A 25,714-nucleotide genomic window follows, 5' to 3' on the forward strand; every position below is an offset into this window, starting at 1 on the left:
GATCAAATACAGCTGTGTGTCTCTGCTTCAGATCCAGCCTTGGAGACAGTACTCAGGGCTGGTGAATTCCCATAGAACTATGCTGTCTAATATGGCAGTCATTAGCCACATGTGGCCATTTAAATTATTAAAATTAATTAAAATTTAAAATTCCTCACTCACACTCGCCACTGGTGGCTATCCTATTGGATACTGTAGACATAGAACATTTCCATTGTCATAGAAAGTTCTGCTGGAAGTGCTGCCTTAGAATTCTCAAGAATTCTTAACTGCTCCTCTGTCTCTCTTTTGCTCTTGCTCTCAGTCTTTCTTTCTCTCTCTCCCCACCTCTAAACCAAGTGCAGGGATTGTCTTATTATTACTGACTTATAATGGTGCTTTTGAACAAGAAGATGCTGGGTACTTTGGGTGACTAGCACCATCTCACTTTTCTTTCTTTTAAATTCCTGAGCTATTGTTTACTAATACATTCTTTTATTCCTATTTCTAACTGAAGCTGAATGTTACTTGGGTAGAAAGCCTAATTGCTTTCTTTTCTAGGTCCTTAAACCCTTTGCTAATGTTTCAGTCTGAGAGTTCCCAAAGCCAGGGTTCTAGGAGAGTTTGGCATGTCTGAACAGCTGAACTACGAGATAATGGAGTAGGTCCAGCGGGGTGTGGGAGCAGGGCATTCTCTCAATAAAAGAGCTCCCCTCTCTGTACACATAGCCGGTTAATTGGCCATTCTGGGAAAGCATGGATGGGGAGGGGGGGCTTCTGAGAATCGCCAGTGACAGTTAAGTGGCCTTTTGTTGATGTCCTCTGCTGAACAACTTTGTTGGATTTAGTCTCTGCCTTTCCTCCACCTCCTGCAGATTTTCTGTTAGATTCATCGTTTACCATTCAGGCATCATCTTTCACTTTCTCCTTCTAATATGACTGCTTTGTGTGCTGGCCTCTGCTTTATTCCTACTGTTCCCACACTGTAAAGGGGGCTGTGTGGGGCTTCAGCAGCACTGAGAAATTCACTCTGCTCTCTGTTGAGAACTATAATAATGACTGCAGTGACCTTCATGTATAGCAGAAAATGCACTACCTATCCTGGCATAATGGTAACCACCTGAAGATAGAGAAAAGGGACTCTTCACTGAATTCCTTCTCATAGAATAGACATTTCCTTTGTTCCCCTCTCCATTTTCTTCTCTCCCCTTCTCTCCACTGCAACTGGAGTCCTGAGCTAAGATGCAGCTGTGACTAAGAGCTAATGCTTTGAGATAATGACATTACATTTTGCAGGCTTTGTCAAGCCAATTCACCCCAGTTGTCTCATCTAATGCCCCCCAAGAATCCTGTGAAGCAGGGAGGAGAGATTTTATTAACCCCGTTTGATTGACTGATGAGTAAATTGAGACTTAGAGAGATTAGGTCAATTGCCCCAGACCTTTTAGACAGGAAATGAGCACCGGCTCTGTGTCTAAACACGGCATTGTTTCAGTGGTGTCCACATCCTTATGTGCAAGGAGGATATGTGTGAGTGGATGGGGAGGGAGAAGGAGCACAGAGAAAGATGAGGAAGAGGGAGGAAAGGAGTGGTTTCCTTTGGCCTCTGGCTTCTCTCATCTTTCTCTGGAGATGGAGGATTCGATGTTCACGAGAGGCTGGCCCAGCAAACCTCTGGGGAGGAAAACAGCTAAAGGCCTTGTCTTCCTCTTTCCCTCCCCTCCTCCCCTTCTCAGGAGAAGACTCACCTAGGAGTGGGGAGGGGCGCCCCAGCTCTCCAAGACCTGGCGTGTGGGAATCCCACGCAGTGTCTCCCCAGAGAGAGCCTAACGCACATTCTCAGGTCTAGCCTGTCGGCCTGTAGGTGCTCTGCTGTCCTGAGGCCTGGCCGTGCCCGTGCACGAGGAGAACCCCTGAAGTTCGCCTGGAGGAAGAAGCATGCAGGGCTTCCCCAGAGGAAGTGTGGGCCGAGGGCTGTCCCCTGTGGACAGGCAGACGCTCCTGGTCTGCAGCTTTGTCCTGGCAGCAGCTTTGGGCCAAATGAATTTCACAGGGTGAGTGGCTGCTTCTTAGTGGGAGGGAGGATTGCTGGGAGCCAGGTGACCAGGTGGCCAAGCGGGACCTGATCAAGGTGAAGGGATTCAGGATTTGAGTTCCCATCCTGAACCCACTTCCAACTCCGTCACCTCTCAATTTCATGTGAGAGCGCAGGACACGCAGCTGTATTATTGTCCCTCCCGCAACCTAGAGTTCTTAGTCTGGACTCCAAGGGTAAGCTTTCAGGGCTCCAAGAACCCCCTGAAATCATATGTAAAATTTTTTGTGTATCTACTTTTTTTCTGGAGGAAGTGTTTGTAACTTTTCTCTGATTCTTAAAAAAGTTATAACCCCCCAAAGACTACGTACTCCTAACGTATGGGTGTGGTATTGTCTTCCTTTGAGTAAAAATAAGTATGAGTATTATATACTCTCTACGGACATGATTTCTCAGCTTCCCAAAGATCCCGCAAGGTAACCACTCCATAGTATTTCCATAGTAGAGAAGAGGAGACACAAGCTTAGAGAGGGGGTTCATCATCCAGGGTGTCAGAGCTGGTCAGGGAGGGAGCCATCGTCATCCCAGGCTCAGACCCCAGAGGTCACACTGCAGGCTGCTCAGTTACATGACCTCGCCACCCCTCTGGAGGGACAGGAAGGAGCTCAGCTTCCCCCTGTGAGGTAGTGTGAGATTGATCTCTTCCATGTCCTGCGGCTCTTGGGAGAAGGCAGGAGAGGGCACGGGGCTGGGGGCAGACATGGCCTTGGGCCCTTGTATGAAGAGCACATGGGGCCACCATTGGTGGCCCCGACTCCCTGTGTCTGTTCCTTTCTCTCCTTTATTCCTTTTGTTCTCCCTCCCTCCTCCATCCCCCACATTCCTTTCCCATCCTGTTTCCCCTGTCTTAGCATTGGGTTCATCAGCGGCACTGACAGGCTTTTTTATATTTAGTCCCCTGGGTGGTCTGTCCTTGGGGCTGGAGAGACCACTGGTCCTGGGCTAAAGGGCTTTCCTGCTTCCCAGGGCTACAAGTCCTTCTGCTCAGGGGTCCTCTAGCCTCCCGGCTGTCCTGCCAGGTCCCCACAGTCTGGCCTCTTTTCCACTCTGCCTCTCCCAAGCAGCACAGTCTTCCAGGAATCCCTCTGAACAGCTCCCTCCACCCTCTCTGTGTCTTTCCAGTGACCAGGTTCTTCGAGTCCTGGCTAAAAATGAGAAGCAACTTTCACTTCTTAGAGATCTGGAGGGCCTGAAGCCTCAGAAGGTGAGGACTCCACAGGGCTTGGGGACGAGTTCTCTCCTCCCTCACAGCAGCCTGCACCTTTGGCTCCGTGTCCTGCTTCCCCCACCCCAAACCTGCCCTCTGGGTGTGTCTGCCAAAGATCACAACACTGTGGAAAAATCAAGTGTGCCTCCTCTTCAAAAGAGGTTGGGAACACTCCCCTGGAAGGTTGGGTGGCCCTTCTTGGCTTTCCCTTCTGTCCTGTAGGGGGGCTGCTCTGAAAATGGCTGGAATGTCCTGAAGCCATACGAGAGGTACATGTATCTCTGGGTGGTATGCCATGCAGCATGCAGACTGGACACATCTGTTTCCCAATTGCAATGGCTTAGCTTGGCAAACCTGTGTTTTATTTGGGTTCGTCCCTGTCAGCCTAAGCATTGGTTTCTGAGAACATTTGTCCTCAGCAAGTATTCCACAAAGGAAAACATTTTCTTCAATAATAGAAGGGTTTTGTTTGAGGGCTGTTGAAACAACCGGATATTTCTGGATGTGGCCCAAAGCCCACGTTCCTATTTGTTTGAGTGCCCCTATCAACCAGGACTCAGAAAACTTTATAGTAAGTCTCTCCATTTTACAAACTGAAAAATAGACATGGCAGTCAGATGGCACAGGGATCCAGATCAGGCCTCTCCTACCCCTTTGGGGTTTAGGGGCAGTGATGTCTCCCTCTTCTCACCAGGGTTCTTGTCCATGTTAATGTTCCAGATGATGAGCCGTCTCATCTTTAGAAATTATTTTGGGCTCTTTGCATCCAGGCGAAGTTACATTTTGTGAGTGAAGCTGGGAGATGAGGTGCTTAACATCAGGGAAGGAAACTCAGTGACTTAGGGATTTTGTTTGTCCCTGTCTTTCTGCTTGGCCTTAGGGGTTTCATTTTGGAACTGGGGCCCTTTCAACTGTATAAGAGAAGAACATCTGGCCCTCCAGGGTGCCTACAGGATTGTGTGATAAACATGCCCATTTTTTTCTCCTTTGTGATCAAGGTGGACTTCTGGCGTGGCCCAGCCAGGCCCAGCCTTCCTGTGGATATGAGGGTTCCTTTCTCTGAACTGAAGGACATCAAAGCTTACCTGCAGTCTCATGGCCTTGCTTACAGCATCATGATAAAGGACATCCAGGTGAGGTCCTGCCCCAGCGCTGTGGCTGGGGTCTCACCTTCATATCCTGTTTTGGTTTGGGCCCAACATGGAGAAAGAACATCCAGGGCTAAAATGGACGTTTTCTTTCTGGAGTTTCATCTGCATTTTTGTGAACCTACCATGGAAAGAATGAGACCTCACACTTCTCAAGGAGAATTTAAATCTAAGACAGACTTCATAAGTCATAGTATGGTAATGGCAGGGTAGCTTGTGGAGTCCTTTTTTTTTTTTTTAATTAAAATTTTTAAAAAATTTATACAATTTTAAAGGTTACTTTCCATTTACAGTTATAACAAAATATTGGCTATATTCCCCGTGTTGTACAATACATCCTTGAGCCTGTCTTACACCCAACAGTTTGTACCTCCCACTCCCCAACCCCTATACTGCCCCTCCTCCCCCCACTGGTGACCACTAGTTTGTTCTCTATACCTTTGAGTCTGCTTCTCTTTTGTTATATTCACTAGTTTGTTGTGTTTTTAAGATTACCTGTGGTTTCCTCTTATGGAGGAATTTGTAGTTCATGACAAAGGAGGAGACGGGAGAGAAGGGAGACAGGAAGAAATAGCTCAGGTCTTCTCTAGGCACCATGGGGAGGGAGGCACCTCTTCTGGATGGCTCCCTTTGCTTTTCTGACTGCTCCCTCCTGTCCCTGTTGTGTCTCAGCCATTTGATAGCAGGGGATTCCTTCACTCCAGAGAGGCAGGAAGAGGTGAGAGAAGCCAAGTGTGAGCCCTGCTGCGGTTTCCCTCCCCCAACCTCCACTGCAGGGCTCTCAGTACTGGGGGCCTCTCCCAGGCAGGATTCTGCCAGAGGAACAGCTTTGGGAGAAGCAGCTGCAGGCCTGCCCTTGGGGAGGGCGAAGGGAGACTTCATCCCAGGCACCTGCCCTCACTCGTTGCTGCACCTTACAGCGTCTTTTCTGAATGTCGTGAAATTCTATTTTAATTGTTCTGTCTTCAAGGATATCCCAAGGAGTCTCTTTCCTAAATCGATTCTTTCGGGCATCGCTGGGTTAGACCTCTCTGGCTGCACCCCTCCGCAGACGCCGTCGTGTACCTGTAGATTTGTATCCACGTAGATTCCTGCGCAGCCACATTGTGCTGCAGCTAATCTCCTGTAAGGGCTTTGCGTGTGGGAATACACAGTCCCCAGAGCGCACACACTTGACATCACATACCGTTAGGTGCATTCCTTCCCCTGTAAGCACGGGCCTGGGACACTGAGGTCCATTCAAAGACCTTTCTTCCTCCTCAGGCACATCTGTTTCCCGCTCGACATTTCCCTAATTAAACCCCCCACAAACAAAAATGGGGAAACTCCCACAGACAAGAGAGGCTACCACATCAAAAGACTTAGTGCTCAATTCTCATTTTTCACCCGTGCCTGCATTTTGAAGTTTGCATTTCCCTGCTTCTGTCCTGCCCTGGAGACCCTGCAGCATTTGGCAAAGAGATAGGAAGAGGTCTCTGACATTTTTCTGTTGATTTCTGCATATCAGGAATGGACCCAGAGGCACCTGTGAGTCTCCCCCGCTTCACCAGCTCCTCTGGAACTGTCCTCTCCTGTCATCCCCGGCCCCTGGATTCCCTTCGCTGGTGGGAAACGGGGAGCTTTTCATGCCCTCTCAGTAAAATGCCCTCGACTCCGGGCCCTAACCCAGTCTGGCAGGATTTTCACCAACAACTTGCTCTGTCGGCAACGCATCAAGCTCTGATTGTTATACTTGAGATCACATTTTGGCTCCCAGGGAGCTGGGGCTGGGAGGAGGCTGCTGTGTTGAGTTGATTTGTGGTGATGATGGGGGAAGGTGTCTAGGAGGAGGGAAGCTCAGAGGTGCTAACAGGAGGGAAGGGCTTTGCACCACTCAGGTTGTTGGCCTCCAGTCTCATGTTTTAGTTATTGATGCACAGACCTGGTTGCCTTCTGTCTTCTGGATCACCTCACCCCAGTGTCTGGCATAGTGTCTCCTGCATGGTGGGCCCTCAACCACTGTGTGCTGAATGAATCGTTCTGTTGGCAGGTTCAGGAGGAGCATGCCCGGAGAGAGACCTGGCTAATATGCTGGTCTTTGTCTCCAGAGCCCCCTCCCCTGAGCCCCTCAAGGTACAGAATCATTTGCCTTATCTATCTTTATATTCCCAGCACCTACCATAGGGCCTGCCACTTAGGCGGGGCTTAGTAAATGTTAGTTGACTTAATGGACATGAGAAGGAGAGGGAAGAGGAGAGAGTATGCTTGCTTGTTAGTACCAGGCTGAGAGAAAGTGTGAAAAACCTTGGTGCCAGCTTTTACTTTGGCCAGAGGTGCTGGAGATTTTTGAGGAAGGGAAGTGCCCCCCTGCCACTCCTGCCTTGTGATCAGAGGGATGCTTGAGATCTGCTTATTCATTCCACCCACAGATGCAGATACCTACTGTGTGCCAGGTATTGGGCAAGGCACTGGAAAAACAAAGATGAAAAAATCTAGTCACTGGATCCAGGGGCGCTTGAGTGCTGTGGGGATGGGAGAGTTGAGGGGAGTAAATCAGTGATTACAATGGAGTGGATGATGCGCTGATGGAGTGGAGCAGGTTGCTATGGGAGCGAGTATAAGAGGCACTGCGTGTCGCTCCGAGAAGGCGGTAATTACGGTGTGGCTGAAGAGCGGGGGGGGGGGGGGGGGGGGGGGGGGGAAGGGGCCTATGATTGGCACTGAGGCCAGACCAGAGCACAAAGGGCATCCTCCACCAGGTGAACAAGTCAAGATAAAATCCCGAAAAGCGTGGGGGAGCCATCGGAGGGCTCTGACATGATCAGATTTGCATTTTAAGAAAAATCGCTCTGACAGTGACAATGTTGACAATGTTGAGGTGGGGACAGGAACAGGGAGAGACTGACAGACAGGAGGGTGGTGAGGAAATTGCAGTGGGCCGGGGAAGAAATTATCTGATTCTGAGTGAGCTGTATTTGCATTTAATTTTTCTTCACCTCCTCATTCTTTTCAGCCCTTTGGTTTTGTTTTTTTTTTTTTCCCTGGGATGAGTCACCATGGAAAAGCTTCACTTGAGCAATCAGCTCTGTGGATTTTAATGGCTTTTTTCTGATTACAAAATTAATAAATATTCATGGCAGATAATTTGGAAAATAGGGGAAAGCACAAAGGAGAAAATAAAAATCACCCATTCTCCGAGCACGCTCTAGAGCAAAATACAATTTAGTGTAAATACTGCTTCTCCAATTTTCCCCTTTCTCCTGGATCATTCCCATTAGCATACAAATTTAGAGTTATTTCTCTCATCTTAAAAACGTCCTCTCTTGATCCTTTCCCCCACCTCCAGCTATCACCCCATTTCTCCTCTTCCTCATAGAGCGAAACTCCTGGAAATATTGACTGTACTTACCATCTCCATCCCTCTCCTTGGGTGGACTGTCCACCGCCTTCTTCACCTCAACTGCCCTTGACAACGTCACACACAGCTCCTAGGTCCAACTCAGCAGTCAGCTCTGAGTGCAGTGTCCTGTTCTTTCATCTTTCAGCCTGACTGGTCACTCTCTCCTCTCTGGAACACGTCTCTCCTTCTGGCTTCCACGACACTACACTCTCCTGGTTGTCCCATCTTACTGGCTGCTCCTTTGCATGTTGTTTCCCTGTTTCCCAGCTCTGTCCTTTGACCTCTCCTCTATCCCCTCATCCAGGATCATGGCATTGAATACCTTCAACCTCCTGAATACTCCCATATTTATAGCTCCAGCCAGACTTATATATCCGACCTGAACTCCAGATTGACGTATCTGACCATCTACTTGGCATTTCCACCTAGGTGTCTAATGGGCATAGCAAACTTCACAGGTACAAACCTAGCTCCACTGGCCACTCCCTGGCCTGCTCCTCCATAGCCTTCCCCAACTCAGGAAATGGCAGTGCCATCCTCCCGTCACTCAGACAAGAAACCTGGAGTCATCCTTGACTCTTTTCTCACATCCCACAGACAGTCCATTAGCAAATCCTACCAGCTCTCCCTTCAAAATATATCTTACCACATCCTATTCTATCACCACAGGTCGACACCCCATCAGCCTTCACCTGGATTATTCTGGTAGTTTCCTAACGGTTCTCCCTGATTCCACCCTTGCCTCCTTATTGCCTAGCCTCAAAACAGCAGAGGTGACCTTTAAAAATATGCAAGTCCTATTATGTCACTCCTCTGCTTAAAACCCTCAGTGTCTCCCCACATCATTCAGAGTAAAACCCAAAGTCCTTAAGACTGCTGTAAGGCTCTACACGATGCAAGCCCCACCCCATGTCACTGGCCATTCTCCCCTTGCTCACTCTGCTCCAGGCACTGGAACCTGCTTGATGTTCCTCCAGCTTGCCTGACCTATTCCTGCTTCAGTGCCCTTGACTAGGATCATACCTCAGGGCCTTTGCACTTGCTGGTCCTTGTAGCTGGAATGCTGCTTCTACAGATACCGGCATGGCTTATTCCCGCACTACTTTCAACACTTGATTCACGTATCAACTTTTCACCCTATTTTAAGTTGTACCCTTCTCCTCCCACACTCCCCCAGTTCCCGCCCTCACTTTTCTCCTTGGCACGTACAGCGTTCTAATATCCTATATGATTTACTTATTTGTCTTGTTTGTTGTCTGTCTCCCCTACCAGACTGTAAGCTCCATGAGGGCAGGCAATTTTGTTTTGTTGGCTGCCATATCTTTAGTGCCCAGTGTGTGCTTCACAAACACTGGTCTGCTGAGTAGAAGAGATTAAAAAGTGGGAAAGGTGTTGGCTGGGTGGCAGCTCTAAAGAGGAGAGGAAGACAGGAATAGGCAAGGAAAGGAAGGAATCATGGGTAAGGCCCTGAGGGAGAGCCAGAGTCTGGCTGCATGGGGATAGGGGGCTGAGGAGGGTTGGGGGTAGGGGTTGGGAGACAGGGTCAGCAGAAGGACTAGGCCCCTCTCTTGGTCCCAGGGAGGGGCAGGGGCTGCCTGACTCACCCAAGTGACCACTAATGGGGTCACCTGCTGTCCAAGTCCTGCAGACACCAGTTCTCCCTGGAGGAACCCAGATTTCCTGGTCACGCCCTGTAATGATTATTCCACCAGAGTCCTGGCGTCACCCAAGAGTCACTGTTGTTGTCCTGTCGTTGTCATCATCATCATAGCTGGCATTTACTGCATGCTAGGCAGCGTTCTAAGCATTTTACATGTATTCACCCTTCTAATCCTCACAAGAACACTTCAAGTATGTGTGAAAGTACATGGTAACATGACCCCCATTTTATGAATGTGCAGAGAATTTCCTAATTTAGGAGACTGAGGCACAGAGAACTTTGCAATTTGCCCAAGTTAGTGAGAACGTCAGGATTTAATCTGAGACAGCCTGACTCCAGGCCCTGGACCCTTTACTCTTGTGCCGTCTGCCTTCTCAAGCGGTGTCGTTGTTCGTATGGCGTTTTAGCTTTGCCTTTTGGGCAGGGAAGCCCCGGTTCGGTCTTGAATTCTGAGGGGTCCATTCCAACAGCCCCAGATCTGTACCCCCTCACCCACCATCCAAACGTAGGCATGGACTGTAACTGCCACCGGCCATGCAGCTGCGACTGCAAATGTTAGGCCTGGAAGAGGAGGCCTGAGATGCCTGAGAAGAGGTGACTGCCCTCCTCACAGAGCGGACATTAGAGCCCATCTCCTGCCCGCCACCACTGTTTCTGTGAACTTCGTCCATTTTACGTCTGTGGTTGGAGTGAGCTGTGAATGCAGATTCCCCTCAGGCGTCATCTTCACCGTTATGATCAGCTTCCCCCAGCCCCCCATCTTGGAGGTGCTGTTCTTAATGTCCCCATCCTTCCTTGCTCCTGTCATAAATTAATTACACCGAGGTATTACTTTCCCTGTCAGCTTACGGCTTCCAGGGAGGCAAATGGCTTACTTCTGAGTCTTTTTTTTTTCTCTGAGAAGCCTGACAGGGCTGTAATTAGGCAAGCCTGCGGCAAGTCTGCATCCTTAGTTCTCCCATCCCCTTCCCTCAGCCCTGTGAAGGGAGCAAACATCTGCGTATTTTTCAGGCCAGGGTAGATTAATGTTCCTGGAATCAAGGGCCCAGCTGTGAGGGCTGAGCATTCCCAATTTGTAAGCGGGTGTCATATCCATTCACAAGGCTGTGAGCGTGTTTGGAAAGTTATTTGCAGTTTAGTGCCGACTTCCCATTTGCCTTCAAGCTGTTGTGTGGAACAAAGGACAGCCTTACGGGAGCTCTCTTCCTGTGGGTGTCCCTGAGCTGTGGGGAAAGAACTGGGTCCTCAGGTCCTATCTTCCCAATTTTTCTTCCCTCTCCTCCACCTTCACTCACCACCTCCATCCCTGGGAAGTTAGATGTATGGGCCCTTTAACTTTACGGCGTTGGGGCCCTGACTCCCGGTGCGTTGGCCTGACCTGCTCTCTGCTCTGCAGCTGCTCACTGCAGCTGGTCATGCCCGGCCCACAGTGAGGGACACACATTGGTCATGGAGGCTGCTGAGATTTCCGTTGATTTTCTGGGAAGAAGACAAATTTCCTTTGTTAGAGCTTCCCAGGCTGGTGCTTGTGCCAGTGAGGATCAGGGCTCCTTCAGCCATCTCTAACTAAACCAGCAATCCCAGCGTTGCCCAAGTGGGAACGTCCCCAGCCCAGCGAGTTCAGCTAGAGAACATTGCAATTACAAATGCCTAGCGTGTAGTTGGTGCTCAAAAAGAGAATGAAATGAGCCCCAAACATTGACTTCCAGTCCCATTTAAAAATCTGTGAACTTGAGGGCTGTGAGCAAGCTGACGGGGGCGATGGGGTGAGCGTGTCATCTGATAGTGGCCTCGGCTGCAGCGGGCAGGGCGGGACTGTTTCTTCTAGCCCTGGGACTGAAGGTGCCATGGCTGCTGCTTTATTTTTAGCCATTTGGGTGTTTTGTCTTTGTTTTAGTATTATTTATTCATTTAGAAGATTTTCCTTATTGAAGTAGTGTGAGCACGTTGCCAAAATGCAAAAATAGAGAAAAGGAAAAATTGCTTGAAATCATAATCTTTCTCTCCTAACAGGCATTTTGGGTTTTTTTTTTTTGACATTTTACTGTGTTGTTTTCCTATGCTTGGGGTATTGCCTTTTCATTATTTTAAAGCATTTTTAAATTACAAGAATAGTATGATGGACTTTTCACCTGTTGTTCATATTTTATATGTGTGCTTACTCTTTCTCTCTCTATGTACACACACACACACACACACACAGAGACATGTGTGTGTGTGTGTGTGTGTGTGTGTGTGTGAGAGAGAGAGAGATTCTTACTAGCTTTTAGTTTTGATAGCTAGCCGGCCTTAAGGAACATAATGTTAGAAACTAGGATATCTGGGTTTTTATCTCACCTCTGCCCCTAGTTAGCTTTGCTATTAAGTCTCTTTGCCTCTCTAATTTGCTTTTTCTCTGAAACGTGAATAGTTAATTCTTGCCCTGTCATCAGGTCATCTGACCAGATCAGCCGAGATGATGAGTATACAGATGCTGGGTTAAACTAAAAGACTCTGGCCTGAAGCAAGGCATTATCAGGATTTACTTGTGACCCAGAGCTGCAAACCAGAGTGACTCTGGGTTGACGGCCTCTGCTTTCCCAGCACCCCTGTGGCAAAGGGGCCCAGGTACCTCCCATGCTGCACAGGCAGGGCTGAGTCCTGGGGTGCTTCGGTCCCTGGGTGTCAATGTAAGGGTATGAGTTTAGGGTGAAGGGCACCTGCCCACCTCACTGAGTCCCGAGCTGAGAAAAATGCCCCAGGATGATGTGGGAGGTCAATTCAACCCAGGCACTATACTGCCCTCTCTGTGGGAAGTACCACATGAGGATTGTGTGCCAACTCCAAATTGCCACTCAAGGAAGGACATTACTTTGGCTCATCTGTACTTGTGTTTAAGAGGCAGTTAAGATGGTGAGTGACAGACTGTTGGCACATTAAGTACAATGATTTGGACTGGCTTTTCGAATGGCTTGGACATCAGCTGTCTGGGCTACTTCCTGGGGCAGAGTGCATGCTGTGGGTCAGGGGAGCCCTCTGCTCCCCCAGGGGTCAGTGTACATAGTTCAGCTTGGGCTTTGGCTCAACAGAGTGTTCACAGAGGACAAAAGCAATGTTGGCAGTAGCTCATGAGCATCTTTTCCAAGACACTTTTATATCTTTTATTACATTTTATCCTTTTGAGATGGGCAAGGCAAGTCCCAATTTTAAAGCTGAGGAAACCAAGATCAAGGTTCCACAGCAAGTTAGTGGCAATGGCACACTTAGAACCAAGTTCTCCAGACTCCTTGTCCTGTGCTCATCTGGGAAATGGCAGCATGAATGCCAGCTTGCCAAGCGGAAGAATCACCCAGCAACCTGGCATCTCCTCCTTTTGTGCAGTTCACACTCACAGCGGCTCATTCTCGCGTGTCGATGCTGTGTTTGTGCAGCCAGCTGAGGCAGGGCCTCAGAAGAGACATGCCTGGCCCAGCCTCCTCTTCCCTTCCTAGGTGCTGCTGGACGAGGAGAGAGAAGCCATGGCGAAATCCCGCCGGCTGGAGCGTAGCACCAGTGGCTTCAGTTACTCCTCGTATCACACCCTGGAGGAGGTGGGTCTGCCAGGTCAGGCTCTGGGCTCTGTTGTCCTCTTGAGCCCTCAGGATCTCCAGCCTCAGGACTCTGGGGTCTACAGGAGACTGTGAGCTGACACTTGGGGAGTGCAGAGCACACACTGGGCGACAGGAGGTAGACAGCTCAAGGAGGTCCAGAAGCCAGGATTCAGATAGAGGGGACTGTGGCCCGGTCCAGAGCAGGCGTGGGAGGTGGAACACTAGACCAGGGATCCAGCACCGGCCAGAATAGAGCAGGTAGAGGCACCTTCCTATCTGACATTCTGGCTAGGGTCCAGGGGTCTTAACCTCTGAACGACCATTCCTGTGTTAAGTGACCCCAGCTGTGAGTACTAGAGCATAGAGGGACAGGAAGCTAGGCATGTTAGAGAGCCATTTTGTAGAATTAAAGAGTTGCGTTCAGCTGGAGAAAATTTATGATTACAGTTACAGCCATCGAGGGCAGGCATGACTGATTGTGACTTGTTTATAAAGGTAGAATATGCAAGAAAAGCATAGAGACGCCCAGTCGAGAAAGAAACTCTAGGCACACATCCTATTTCCATGTAAAGGATGACATTATTGATATTGTCCATCTACTATTATCATTATCACTCTCCCTGTTTCACGAAGTCCGTTAATAGGGGATCCATTTTCTTTCGTATATTTGTTAATTTAATTATATATTGGAAGAATAAGAGAACGAATTCGTATATTCCATCAGTATTTACTGATGTCAGAGATAAATAATCCTGCCTTCAAGAGGCTTAGAATCTAAAAGGGTCAGGATGACTAAAAACAACACTGCAAGGACTGAGATCTGTCAAATGGATTGAATGGGCCAATAATATGGAAGCAAGAGAAACTTCCAACCAGAGAGAGCCGTGCAGGCCGACCCTGGGGACTGAGTAGGTGCAGCACATGCTGCTCTTCCAGGCAAGGCTTAGGAAGAGCCTGGGAATCCAGGCTAACCACAGCTCCTGCCTGAGACCCAAGGTAGTCTTTGATTTTTTTGATACTTTTAGATCCTCAAGGGAGGTGGGAAAGCATTAAAGAGGGTGGGATGGGACAAGGAGAATACTCAGAGAGATCCTGGGATTTGCCCCCTCCCTGCTTAACTGCCCATCTGAGAAACTTCATTCCTTTCAGATACATACCTGGATCGACAACTTTGTAACTGATCATTCAGATATTCTCTCAAAAATTCAGATTGGCCACAGCTTTGAAAATCGGTCCATTCTTGTTCTGAAGGTAAAAGCTAGCAGTGTTGACCACTAGACTGTACAGTGAGTGCCTCTGGCATAAGTTGAGCTCATATGGGGTTGTGGCTGGGTGGGAGTTTTAGGGAGAGAGATGTGTACACTCTTGTCCCGAGGTGACCCACAAGCTTTGGGATGGTGGTGTTCGGGGACCCACCCTTGTAGGTGTGGACAGGTGGTAGTGCAGTGACCTGGCATGTCTGGGTCAGGAATCTGGTGGGAGGGTTGCTAAGGAGATGGAACTGCAGAGTGCCAGTCATCACCTTGGACTTGGGATGTGAGTGTGAGTGAGTCAGCATTCTTCCTGTTACCTCAGTTGCTTCATCTGTTCAATGGGAAGAGCGGTACCCAGAGGCTTCATTTACAACAACTGAAGTCATCTGGCTCAGGCAGCCCCACAGACAGGCCTGAGTCTATAAGGACACCTTTCAGCCCTTCACAGGGGCCACTGGAAACAGAGCTCTAGTAAACTTGGCAGCAGCAGTGCCCTTGGCCATGAAGGAGGCAGGATGGGTGAGAGTGTGGAGCCTACGGGAAAATGTTTCTTTGTGTGTGCCCTAAAGGGCACTCAGGAGCGTGGACCACACAGGGCATTTGACATCCAGCTCTCAGAGAAGACAGGCACTGCAGTCCTCAACAATGCCCTGGGGGACTCTTCTGAAGGGTCAAGTGGTCTCATCTAGCTCGGGATTTGACTTCACCTGTGCCTGCTTTGATTTCCCTTAAGGGCTGTCTGTGTTCCCCCTTTAATGCTAAGACCTTGCTACTCAGTGGGGTCTTTGGACCAGGAGCAGCAGCATTCCTGGGAGCTTGTTAGAAACTCCCAGCCACACACCCCTTTCCAGATCTACTGAATCAGAATCTGCATTTTACTGAGCTCCCCAGAGGATTCACGTGCCCCTCAAAGTTTGAGAAGCACTAGTCTAAAATACTTTCAAACTTGGGAAATTCTGTGCCTCTGGCTGGATCACTTTGCTCTCCAAGAGCATCACTATGTCTCCAGGGCGCCCCCACACGTGTGCACTTTCTATGGGCTCATGCACAGGTACCTCCACCTACAGCCTCCCTCTCAGGAACATGGGGCCGCTCCAGGCAGTGAGGATACGTCTGGGGCCTCCTTCCAGGCAGTCTAGGGACAGCCCTGTAGCTGTTTTGGTTCAAACTTGTATGGGGTCCGGTGCTTTTCCCCAGTTCAGCACTGGAGGTTCGCAGCACCCAGCCATCTGGATCGACACTGGAATCCACTCCCGGGAGTGGATCACCCATGCCACCGGCATCTGGACTGCCAGGAAGGTCAGCACAGACCATGGGGGCTGGGCTGGGGGAATGGGGGCTGCTGAACTATTTAAGGGCACCTCCAGTTGAAAACTTAATTCGTGGTTCTCCTAACCTGGGGGGCTGTGTACGCTCCTGCCCTATGGAACAGCTGCCATGTGCTCTGGCCTTTTGCAGCACAGAGCCCCCAGCTGTCCTCTGCCTTCTAGTTGTTTAAAATCCAAGCCTTTGGTTCTGCACAAGGCTGAACCTGATGACTGGTGCCACCCCTGCCTGCAGCCACTGGCTGTACAGATGTCCTGCTCTGCTTCGGAGGAGAGCCCAGCAGGGCCTCCTGTCCCTCACCCTGTCCCCACCCTGCCCTTTCTTGCAGATTGTCAATGAATATGGCAAAGACCGCATCGTGACAGACGTACTGAATGCCATGGACATCTTTATGGAGATTGTCTCCAACCCTGATGGGTTTGCTTATACCCACAGCATGGTGAGAGTACCTGAGAGGGAGGGGGTCAAGGATCAGGGGTCAGCTCTGGGGGAATGGAGGAAAGGTCACTGTGGCTTTGGGATGCTTGGCTGAGGTTCCCTAGGGGCAGGCCCCGCAGGGGCTCCTTGCAGAGCCTCACTGAGGCAGACGGGCTGCTCAGATACTGTAGCTGCAGCTCTTGCCCTTCAGCCTCCCTCTTGCTGCCCAGGGAAGGCCACTGTTGATTGACTGTGCTTGGGCCTCTCTCCATACCCATGTTTAACCTCATAATACCCCAGGTTTAGCCACAAAGCATCTGATCTGCAGCCTTGGCCCAGCCCCATGCCAGCCTCATCCTGCCCCAGAGATTCCTTCCTTTTGCCCCTCCCTGGCCCGCCGGACCCTGCTTCCTAGACCAGGATGTCAGAGGCTCCCACCCAGGACTGGGCCCAGTGAATGAGGTCACCTGCCCTGCGCATTTTCAGAACTGCTTGTGGCGGAAGAACAAGTCCAGCAGACCCGGAATCTTCTGCATTGGTGTGGATCTTAACAGGAACTGGAAGTCAGGCTTTGGAGGTACTGCAGTCTGCTGCACCCAGGGGCAGGGCTGGAGAGGACTTGGTTCCTGGCACGTCTCCCACACAGTCAGATTATTTTGACTCATAACTGGGGAGGCAAAGCAGTTAGCTAATGCAAGTGAGTCATGGCCAGGGACAGGCAGGCACATGCCTAAGATTGGCCGTGAGGTATGCGGAGAGGTTGCATATGTCTGTTAAATGTATACATATGCTAAGCCTTCATGGGAAACAGCTCCTTGCCTGGGGACTAACTGCAAGGGTCAGATCCTAAATATGGCAGAGAAAGGCTTAAGGAGGTCCAAAGTAGTCTTGCTCATTGTTCAAACCCCAGAATTTGTGGTGCCCCACCCAAATATCTCTAGCCCTTCCTTGAATGGAGCATGCCACAAGAAAATGCCTCCAAATTCATTCCCTGAGACCTGTGACCCAAATTTTGCCCTCTGGGGAGGCCAGAACAAAGGTTCAAACATAGAATAAGCTAGTTCCTTATCATTAACACTGACTTGAGCCTGGCTTTTATTTTTGGCCCAATTACTTTGTGACCCTGGGCTGTTGGACTGTTGTTTACCTGCAGGGTTGTATCGTTCAAGGGAGGGGGTAGGCAGCTTCCTCCTGAGTTCCCTTGGTGTTCTTCCTGATTATCTCCCTTGCCACACGAGGGGCTTAGGGACTAGATGGGGAAACTGAGGCTTCCAGAAAGCCCAGAGATGAGTATGTGGACCCTGGGAATGCAGCAATTTGATGGTTGGGGTTCTGGGTCTAACCAGGAAAGTCTCCAAAACAGAGGGGTGTATGGGTACAGCCCTCAGCCCCCAGATATTGCTCCCACACTATACTGGGGAATCAGGGTTTGGCTCCACAGGAGACGATGCCATGCTGTTGGCTGCTCCTACCCCCTCGCCATGCTGTTGAAAAGCAGATCTGCAGATGGGAGGTCAAGCCCACGAGATAGAACATTCTAGATCTGGATGCCCATTGCTTTGAAAATCTGATTTGAGTCTGTTCTCATTGAAAAATAAGGACAGCTCTGAAGCATACAGAGCGAGGCCACCAGCCCACAGTGTAGGGGTTGCCTGAGAGTCTGGGGCTGTGTTTTAGCTGCTTGTGTAAGGGAACACAGCCACATAAAATTAGGTTTCCACCTCCAAATAACCAGACATTTGCCCCCAAGAGGGCATCCACGTGGGCCCCTCAGAACTGGCTGAAGGGAGTGCCCACGTACCCTGAGACAGACTGGCTAGAAGAAAGACAAATTACCTCTTAAAGAAAATAACTTTTGTGAGTTTCACCACAGGAAAAAGAAATCAGTATATATATATACACAATGTAAAAAAAAAATATGTGGGAAAAAAGCCCAGAGGGGACAAAAAACTCCCATAATCCCCCTGCCCAAAGATTACTGCTTTTAATAATTTACCATGTCCTTCCAGTGAGTTCCCCTTGCTACAAATTACATTTTTAGAGAAGGAAAAATAAATAGCTAATGAATCCATTAGCAGGTACTTGTGAAACAGGCAGGCTCAGAGGACTTTGACTGTGAATGTCAGAGGCAGACAGCTAATTCCCATTTGGTCAGGGGAAGATTAGTTTATTCTGCCTAGCTCAAACCAGAACTAACGGCCTGAAGTGTTTCTCCATATTTGGGCAAAGCCACCTGGTCGTTGGCAGGGGAACCACTTTCCATGCGTGGGCTGCAAACGCAGACAAAGCTTGCAGCCTCCCTTGCTCTGCTCATCTGTTGCTATTTGTCATTCATCAAGTGTAGCAGGTGCAGAGGCTCCCAGCAGACACAACAAACAGGGCCACTGTTAGCTGGGCCAGCTCCAGCCTGTGAGGCTGCTCCTACCCCCTCGTTTCCTGCAGGCACATCCCCTTCTAACCAGGGTCAGTCCTTGCCCTAGGCAAGGACCCGAAGACCAAGAAGAGATGCGCTCCCAGGTGACAGAACTGCCTCTGGGCCTGCCTGTGGCCAGAAATAGCGAGTGTCTGGTTAGTGACTCAGGGGGGAAGATTTTGTTTATGGTTTTATTATTGCCTTAATTTAATTGCTGCATAAAGAGTAATCTGTAGATCATCCCTCCCACCCCGCTGCCCTCACCTGCACCCTTGGGGAGGACCTGTTTGCTGCAGTCCTAGAGCAGCATCTGAACTGGTGGGCAAGACTCCCAGCTCTCTGGCCAACTCACTGCCCTGAGGGGTGCTCTGGCATCCTCAGGAGGCTTCAGAAGTTGGGGCAATCTCTGGCCTCTGACTGGGCTTCTGTGCAGTCATTTCAGGGAGGAGGAGTGAGAGCAGGACCTGGGATGCTGTTTCCAGTTGTGTTCCTAACCCACAAATCGTGACCAGCCCAGCCTAGCCCTCCATGACCTGGCCCTTGGGGAGGGGAGGAAAACAGAAGAGGAAGAAAAGAGATGGGGAGCAAAGAGTCTAGTAGGAGATGGGAACAAATTAAATTTGTGAACAAAATAGAAGCACAGCTGCTCTTTGCCCTCTCTCCAACTTAGGTCCCCAAGAAGAATTTTCAAAGACTCTTTGCATCTGTGGTTCCCAGACCAGCCTTGGGCAACTACAGTGATCTAGTCTCTTTTTTCCTCCAAGTTCATGCTGTTCTTGGGCTATGGCTGTGGCAAAGCTTGAGCAGACAATAAGTCTGAGCACTCAACTGACCCAGGCCTTTCCCATGGCAGTGGAGGGTCAGCAAAGAAGGATCAGCTCAAAGGGGTCACTGCTTATAGGGGAGGCCAGGTTGGAGACCTACTGGCAACTGCTGAGGCAGGCCTGCTTTTCTAATGGAACCACAGTCAGGACTTAACCAAAGGACAAGCCAAGGGAGCTCCCTACAGGACCACAGAGCTGCTGAGTCATGGCGTGGCAACACTCCTCTGATGTACTAGGCTAGGGTATGAAGCAGTAACAAATATCCCTCCAAATCTCAGTGGCTTAACACAATAAAAATTTATTTTTCATGCATACAAAGTCCAATGTGGGTAGGTGACCCTCCTCGACAGCTTTCTTCCACTGGTGACAGAGGGATCCAGGACACTTCTCCATTTAGAGTTTTTTCCTTCAAGCACACAGACAGAAGAGAGTGTCGAGAAGTCGCACTTGCTCTTAGCCTCCAACTAGAAGTGACACATCATCACTGCTCACATTCTCATTGGTCAAAAGTAGTCACATGACCGCAACCAAACTGCAAAAGAGGCTAGGAAATGTAGAGGAGTATAGTATATTTTGTGAGCACTAAGTGTCTTTCCCAAGCCTGGGAATTTGAACACTCTGGGTGCTTTGATTCTACTTCCAGGAAATGGTTCTAACAACAACCCCTGCTCAGAGACTTATCATGGGCCCTCCCCTCAGTCAGAGCCAGAAGTGGCTGCCATTGTGGACTTCATCACGTCCCATGGGAACATCAAGGCTCTGATCTCCGTCCACAGCTACTCTCAGATGCTCATGTACCCCTATGGCCACTCTCTGGAGCCTGTTTCAAACCAGAAAGAGTTGGTGAGATTGGCTGCTTAGGGCTTGGGGGAGGCATCCAGCAGACTCCCAACAGGCCCCATGGTAGGGAGTGGGGGGTGGGGGGACTTGTTCTCACATGTGATCAAGTTCAAAACTGGAGGTGCTGTGCTTCCTTCTCACAAGAGCCATCTACATGTTCAACTTCCAAGACTCTGAAGACCCTGCTTCTCAGCAGCTGGTGAGGGTGTGGGAGCGTGGGGAGCGCCAGCATCTCACTCTCTGGATTTAATCTTGCAGTACAGTCTTGCCAAGGATGCAGTGCAGGCCCTGTATGAGGTTCATGGGATCGAGTACATTTATGGCAGCATCAGCACCACCCTCTGTGAGTGAGCCTTCCCTTGTCTGTTGCTGCTTCAGGCACCACATCCACCTAGGGTCGGGCCAGGTGCAAGCTCTGCTGACTGGCAGGCCTGGTTGGCCACAGGGTTGTGCCATAGATCTAGCTGGGCTGGGCCAGAGCTGATTTCCACATTTGAATAGAAGGGTGAATGGCGGTACCCAGACACAGACACCTGTTTCTTTGCAGCATTAATTAGTGCCTATCTCCCAATGCCTGGGTTACTGCAATGTTCTTTGAGGGTAAATATCCCAAGTCTGGTGGCCTCCGGAAGCTTTCTTTTTGCCAGGGCAGAGATTGGGCTGGGTGAGCAGCGTATGGCCCAGGTTGAGGCCTGGGCCAGGAAGCTTGGTGTGGTCTGGAATGGGTGGGAGTTTGGCCCCCAGGGCCCACTGTCCTCTCAGGATGCCTCTGTACCTTGTGACCACACCCTGTTCTTCCTTTTGGGGGCATTTCTTTGCCCTTTTGTATCCAGATGTGGCCAGTGGGATCACTGTCGACTGGGCCTATGACAGTGGCATCAAGTAATCCTTCACCTTCGAGCTCCGTGACACGGGGCACTATGGCTTCCTGCTGCCAGCCACACAGATTATCCCCACAGCCCAGGAGACGTGGATGGCCATTCGGACCATCATGGAGCACACGCTTAATCACCCCTACTGACAATACTGCTGAGGGCAGAGCCAGAGGGTTTGTCTTCTTTCCCAAGGCCTGGGCTCCTCCTGAAACCCAAGTTATGGATCCCTTCCCCACCCCTGCCCTGACTCCTTAGGAAATAAAAAAAAGTTTGAAGAGGCTTGGTGGCTTCTGGCACTGACTGCCACCCCTTTGGGCTCAGCATTGAGGAGGGGACAGGGGCCTTGGAAATGCCTCTTCATTCCTCAGGTATCCAGGCGGACAGGGGGACTAGCAGCCCTTCCCTTTTCTCCTCTTGAAATGTTCTCGGGGCCTAGAACAGATAGCACACCCCCTGGAGCGACTAATACACACACTGTCCCTTTGGTATTTACATTTTAAGTGAGCCTGGAGGGGACAGTATTTGATCTGAGGGAGTGGATCTCCAGTGGTGGTGTTTCTGGCACCCGGAGCGAGGGGTGGGTACAAACAGGCAGCCTCCTCCTCTTCCTGCTTCATATCCCATGCTGGGTAGGGAGTAGACGCACATTTCAGAGTCCTCCATTCAGAAGATCCCTCTCACCCTGTTAACGAAAGTGAAAAATTTACTGGTTTGTGACCTGCTCTTCCTGGGCACCCTCACAGCCTCCCTTGGTCTTGGGAGCAGAGTCGCAGCCAGTCAGAGCCAGCACAGCACAGCACTGCACATCCAGAGAGAAGTCCTCTTTTTCCTCCTCACGATAATCATCGTGGTTGTCTTGCACTGAGAAGTTAGTTTAGGCAAGGCCATTTACTTTATCTCAGGGAGAGATTCTGAGATACAAATGAGGTCCCTTCCCCCATCCTCAGGCTTCCTTGTACCTTTTGCCTTCCCCCAACACTGGGCAGCCGGGATAGTGGGTGGGTCTGTTTGCCCTGCTTTCAGGGGAAGGCAAGTACCCCCGAGAACAAGATGTCAACTGGAGAGCTGAATGGGCTTGTGTAAGTCTGAGGCAGGAAGCAAGACTTTCATTCGCAAAAGCCAGACTTTAGTAATTGTTGTTGCTGAAGGAAAGGATTGTGGATACCCATGAACTGGCGCCTGCAGGACATGGGGTGCAGAGTTTTACAGACAGGGAAGAAAGCGGGGGAAAATAGGAACAAGTCCCCCTTTCCACCCAACCTGTAAAAGAAGACAGAAGTTGGACCAGCTAACGGAAAGAGGGGATCAGTGGTGATCAAAACTGGGTATGGGCCATGTCCAATATGGCGGCTGAGCCTCAGATTAACAGTGGCTGAGCAAGGGCTCTGGACAGGTGATTAGAGGCAGCCATATGGCTGGGTACACATCAGTAATGCAGCTGTTGAGAGCTCTTAGCAAAGAAATGAGAAGGTTGGCGGGTAAGAAGGCTTAGGGTAGAGGCAAGAAGGCTTAGGGTAGAAGCAAGTAGGCTGAGCCGAGGGGCCATGCAGCCAGCAGCCATGATGGCACGGTGGGCATCAACTGGGCATGCCTGTGCCCAGGACCAGCTGTTCCGTGTGGGAGGCCTGAGAAATCAGGGAAATGAACCCCTGAAGACCCTAGATCATTTCCAGGGGAAGGGCCAGTGACAGAAGATGAAAGAATCCTGACTCGGGCTAGAGTTTCCCAAAAAAGATGAGTTTTTTTAGAGCTGGAAGTGGTCTAGAATTTCCAAGCTGAAGTTTTCTGCTATTAACAGAAACCCGAGGTCATGGGCTAAGTTAGATAAATAAAGCAAGTCATACTTTTGCAAACTGGAGTCTGTGATTATAACTTTTATGCCCTTTGCACAAATATTTTTATTTCATCCTGAGGGGGAGGATATTACCGGTATTAATAAGCTTATTAATAAGCTCAGATAAGGAGAGCATGATTTGGAGAAGTTTTAAAGGCCACAAAAGGCCATATAGATTGAAAGTTGAGGGAGATTTGAACTTGGGTTTGTCTAACTCCAAACCCACCATGTCACCATTTATCCAAGCGTGGCCTGTGGCAGAATCTATAGGAAGTCATTTAACATAAAGATGTTTGGGTTCCACCCCCAGGCTGAAACAGAATCTCTGGGGTGGACCCCCAAATCTGCTTTTTTTTACCATCTTCCCCAGAAATTCCAAGGTCCCTTAAAGGCTGAGAATCTCTGATCCCTGCTTTCCTGCTTCCCAGAAGGAACACGTTCAAGTCTTCTAGGGGGAGTGGGGCTTTGGGCCTCCTACCCTCTGCCATTGTCTATTAGGGCTGAAGGTGACTACAGCAGTGGGAAGCCAGTCATCCTTCCCCAAAATATTCCCAAGGGGCTGCCTTGACCCTAGCCAAATGCAGTGTGGTCTGCAGACCACAGGCATCAGCATGACCTGGAAGCTTTTTGGAAATGCAAATTCTCAGGCCACCTCAGCCCTACTGAATCAGAGTCTCTGAGGATGGGACCCAGGTGATGCTAATGCCTAGTTGGAGAAGTATTGCCTTAGAGGCAGGAGTATGTGGACGCTGATGGGCTTCCCAGTAACAGTGAAAATAATAAACTCTTTTCTGGCACATAGTGTGCAGCAGGCATGGTTCCAAGGATTCAACACATTGCCTCCTCACAGCTCTAAGAGGTAGGACTATTTTTTTAAAAATAAATTTATTTATTTAATTTTTGGCTGCATTAGGTCTTTGTTGCTGTGCGCAGGCTTTCTCTAGCTGCGGTGAGCGGGGGCCACTCTTTGTTACAGTGTGCAGGCTTCTCATTGCAGTGGCTTCTCTTGTTGCAGAGCATGGGCTCTAGGTGCACGGGCTTCAGTAGTTGTGGCACGTGGGCTCAGTAGTTGTGGCACGCGGGCTCAGTAGTTGTGGCGCACGGGCTTAGTTGTTCCGCAGCACGTGAGACCTTCCTGCACCAGGGCTCAAACCCGTGTCCCTTCCATTGGCAGGCAGATTCTTAACCACTGCACCACCAGGGAAATCCCGAGGTAGGACTATTACTGTCCTTATTTTCAGATGAGGAGGCTCAGGCTCAGAGAGGACAGTGGCTTTTAAAAGGCACATAGCTACTGAGTGGCAGGCCTGGGACTGGCCTGCAGGTGACCCTGAGTCATGCCCAAAGCCCTTCAGGACCAGGGCCAGGAACTTGTTGCACAGATCTCTGTGCAGCCAACAGGCCCACAGAAGTTGGGGCTGAAACTGCTTTCCAGATGGGGGTCTTCTTAAAAGGCAATTTTTTCCTTAAAATCCTTCAGTGACTTAAAATAAAACCCGCCCAAGGCGTCGCATGGCTGGCCCTGCTATAGGCCCTACAAGGTGGCTGGCCCTCTCTCACCTTGTTTCAACGCCTCATTCGTCAGCCCCAACCTCACCAGCTTTTTCTCAGTTCCTTCAGCTCCTTCCCAACTAGGGGCCTTTGTATGTGCTGCTCCTCCTTGTCTGGAATATTGTTTCCTCTTACTCTTCCTTCGTGTGGCCCACTCTGTAAAATTTCCCCTTCAATTTCATTGCTTCACTAGTCCTTCTAGGACCACCCACTGGAAGTAGATCTATTATTTTCTTTTCCTGAGCCTTATTTCTTTCTTTGATAGCAGTGATAATAATTAATTGACTTCTTTATTTGTTATTGTCTCTACTGCTAGTTTGAGAGCCTATGAGGGGAGCGACCGTGTCTGGGTTATTCACTCTCAGGTCCTGTCAGGCACACAGTAGGTGCTCAATATTCATTGAAGGGGGGTGTTTCTTCTCCTCAGCCTAGTGCAGATTACAACTAGGTTTAGCGTATGTGGCAGAAACCCCCCTTACTGTGGCTTAACCAGATCAAGCTTTTGTTTCTCTTACAGAATAAGCCATCTGCGGTGGGCAGTGCAGGGCTAGTTCAGTGACTCCTTGATGCACTGGGGACCCAGACCCCTCTGGCCTGTTCTGTTTTGCCACTTTCCTACCATTTTGACCCCTAGTCTGTTGCCATCATATGACTGAATTCCAGGCAAAAAAAAGGGTAAGGGTAAGGGGCAAAAAAATGTGAGCCAGCTGAATTGGCCATCCATGGGCTTAAACTTACATCTTATTGGCTGGGACTGTGTCAGGTGACCACGCCCAGCTGCGAGAGAGGCTGGGAAGTTGCTTTATAGCTGGACACATTACTGACCCCCCCAAAAATTGGAGTTCTGCTGGTAAGGAGGAAGGGGAGGATGGATATTGGGAAGGCAGCCAGCAGCGTCTGTTGCAGCTTCTCTGATGGGAGAGAGGATTTGAAGGGGCCTTTGAATCCATTTCTTTGCTCTAGCTCATCAAGTGACTGACTTTATCATAAAGCCATAGAATTTTCCAGATGAAAGGGTCCTTTGAAAGCTTCTAATCCCACCCTTTGCAGTTATAAAGACTGGGGGCCTCCGGATCATCTAACTTACACAAGGCCCCACATGAACCTAATGGCTGAGAGAAGCCGGGGATCGTCCTCCTAGGACTGAGGGGTCTCCTCAGCAAGCCCAGGGGGGTGATGGCTGGGGATTTAAGCTTATCAAGTAAAAGCTCAAGACTTAGACATGCAAGTTTTGAAGATATTACAGAATAATCTCTTTTTCATAAAACTTGATTTCCCCCCACCCTCATTTCTTAGGTATATAATGCTAAACAAGAATTTATTTTTCTGCATTCTGCTTGTTTT

The 25,714-nt window shown here is 49.7% G+C and overlaps 1 protein-coding gene across 1 annotated transcript; it reads left to right on the forward strand.

The window, feature by feature from the left end:
* Positions 1-267: 267 nt before the first annotated feature.
* CPA5 (carboxypeptidase A5) lies at positions 268-21,264 on the forward strand. The gene is made up of 12 exons (XM_029233676.1): positions 268-654; positions 1,276-1,280; positions 1,829-2,033; positions 3,197-3,278; positions 4,280-4,414; positions 12,939-13,037; positions 14,187-14,288; positions 15,488-15,589; positions 15,945-16,055; positions 16,520-16,610; positions 19,914-20,113; positions 20,944-21,264. Exons 3-12 carry the CDS (start codon positions 1,918-1,920, stop codon positions 21,238-21,240), a joined length of 1,335 nt encoding a protein of 444 aa, XP_029089509.1. The 5' UTR covers positions 268-654; positions 1,276-1,280; positions 1,829-1,917; the 3' UTR covers positions 21,241-21,264.
* Positions 21,265-25,714: the final 4,450 nt, after the last annotated feature.

This window comes from Monodon monoceros, unplaced genomic scaffold (genome assembly GCF_005190385.1).
Source record: "Monodon monoceros isolate NGI ecotype Baffin Bay Population unplaced genomic scaffold, NGI_Narwhal_1 Super_Scaffold_2, whole genome shotgun sequence".
Lineage (NCBI taxonomy): Eukaryota > Metazoa > Chordata > Mammalia > Artiodactyla > Monodontidae > Monodon > Monodon monoceros.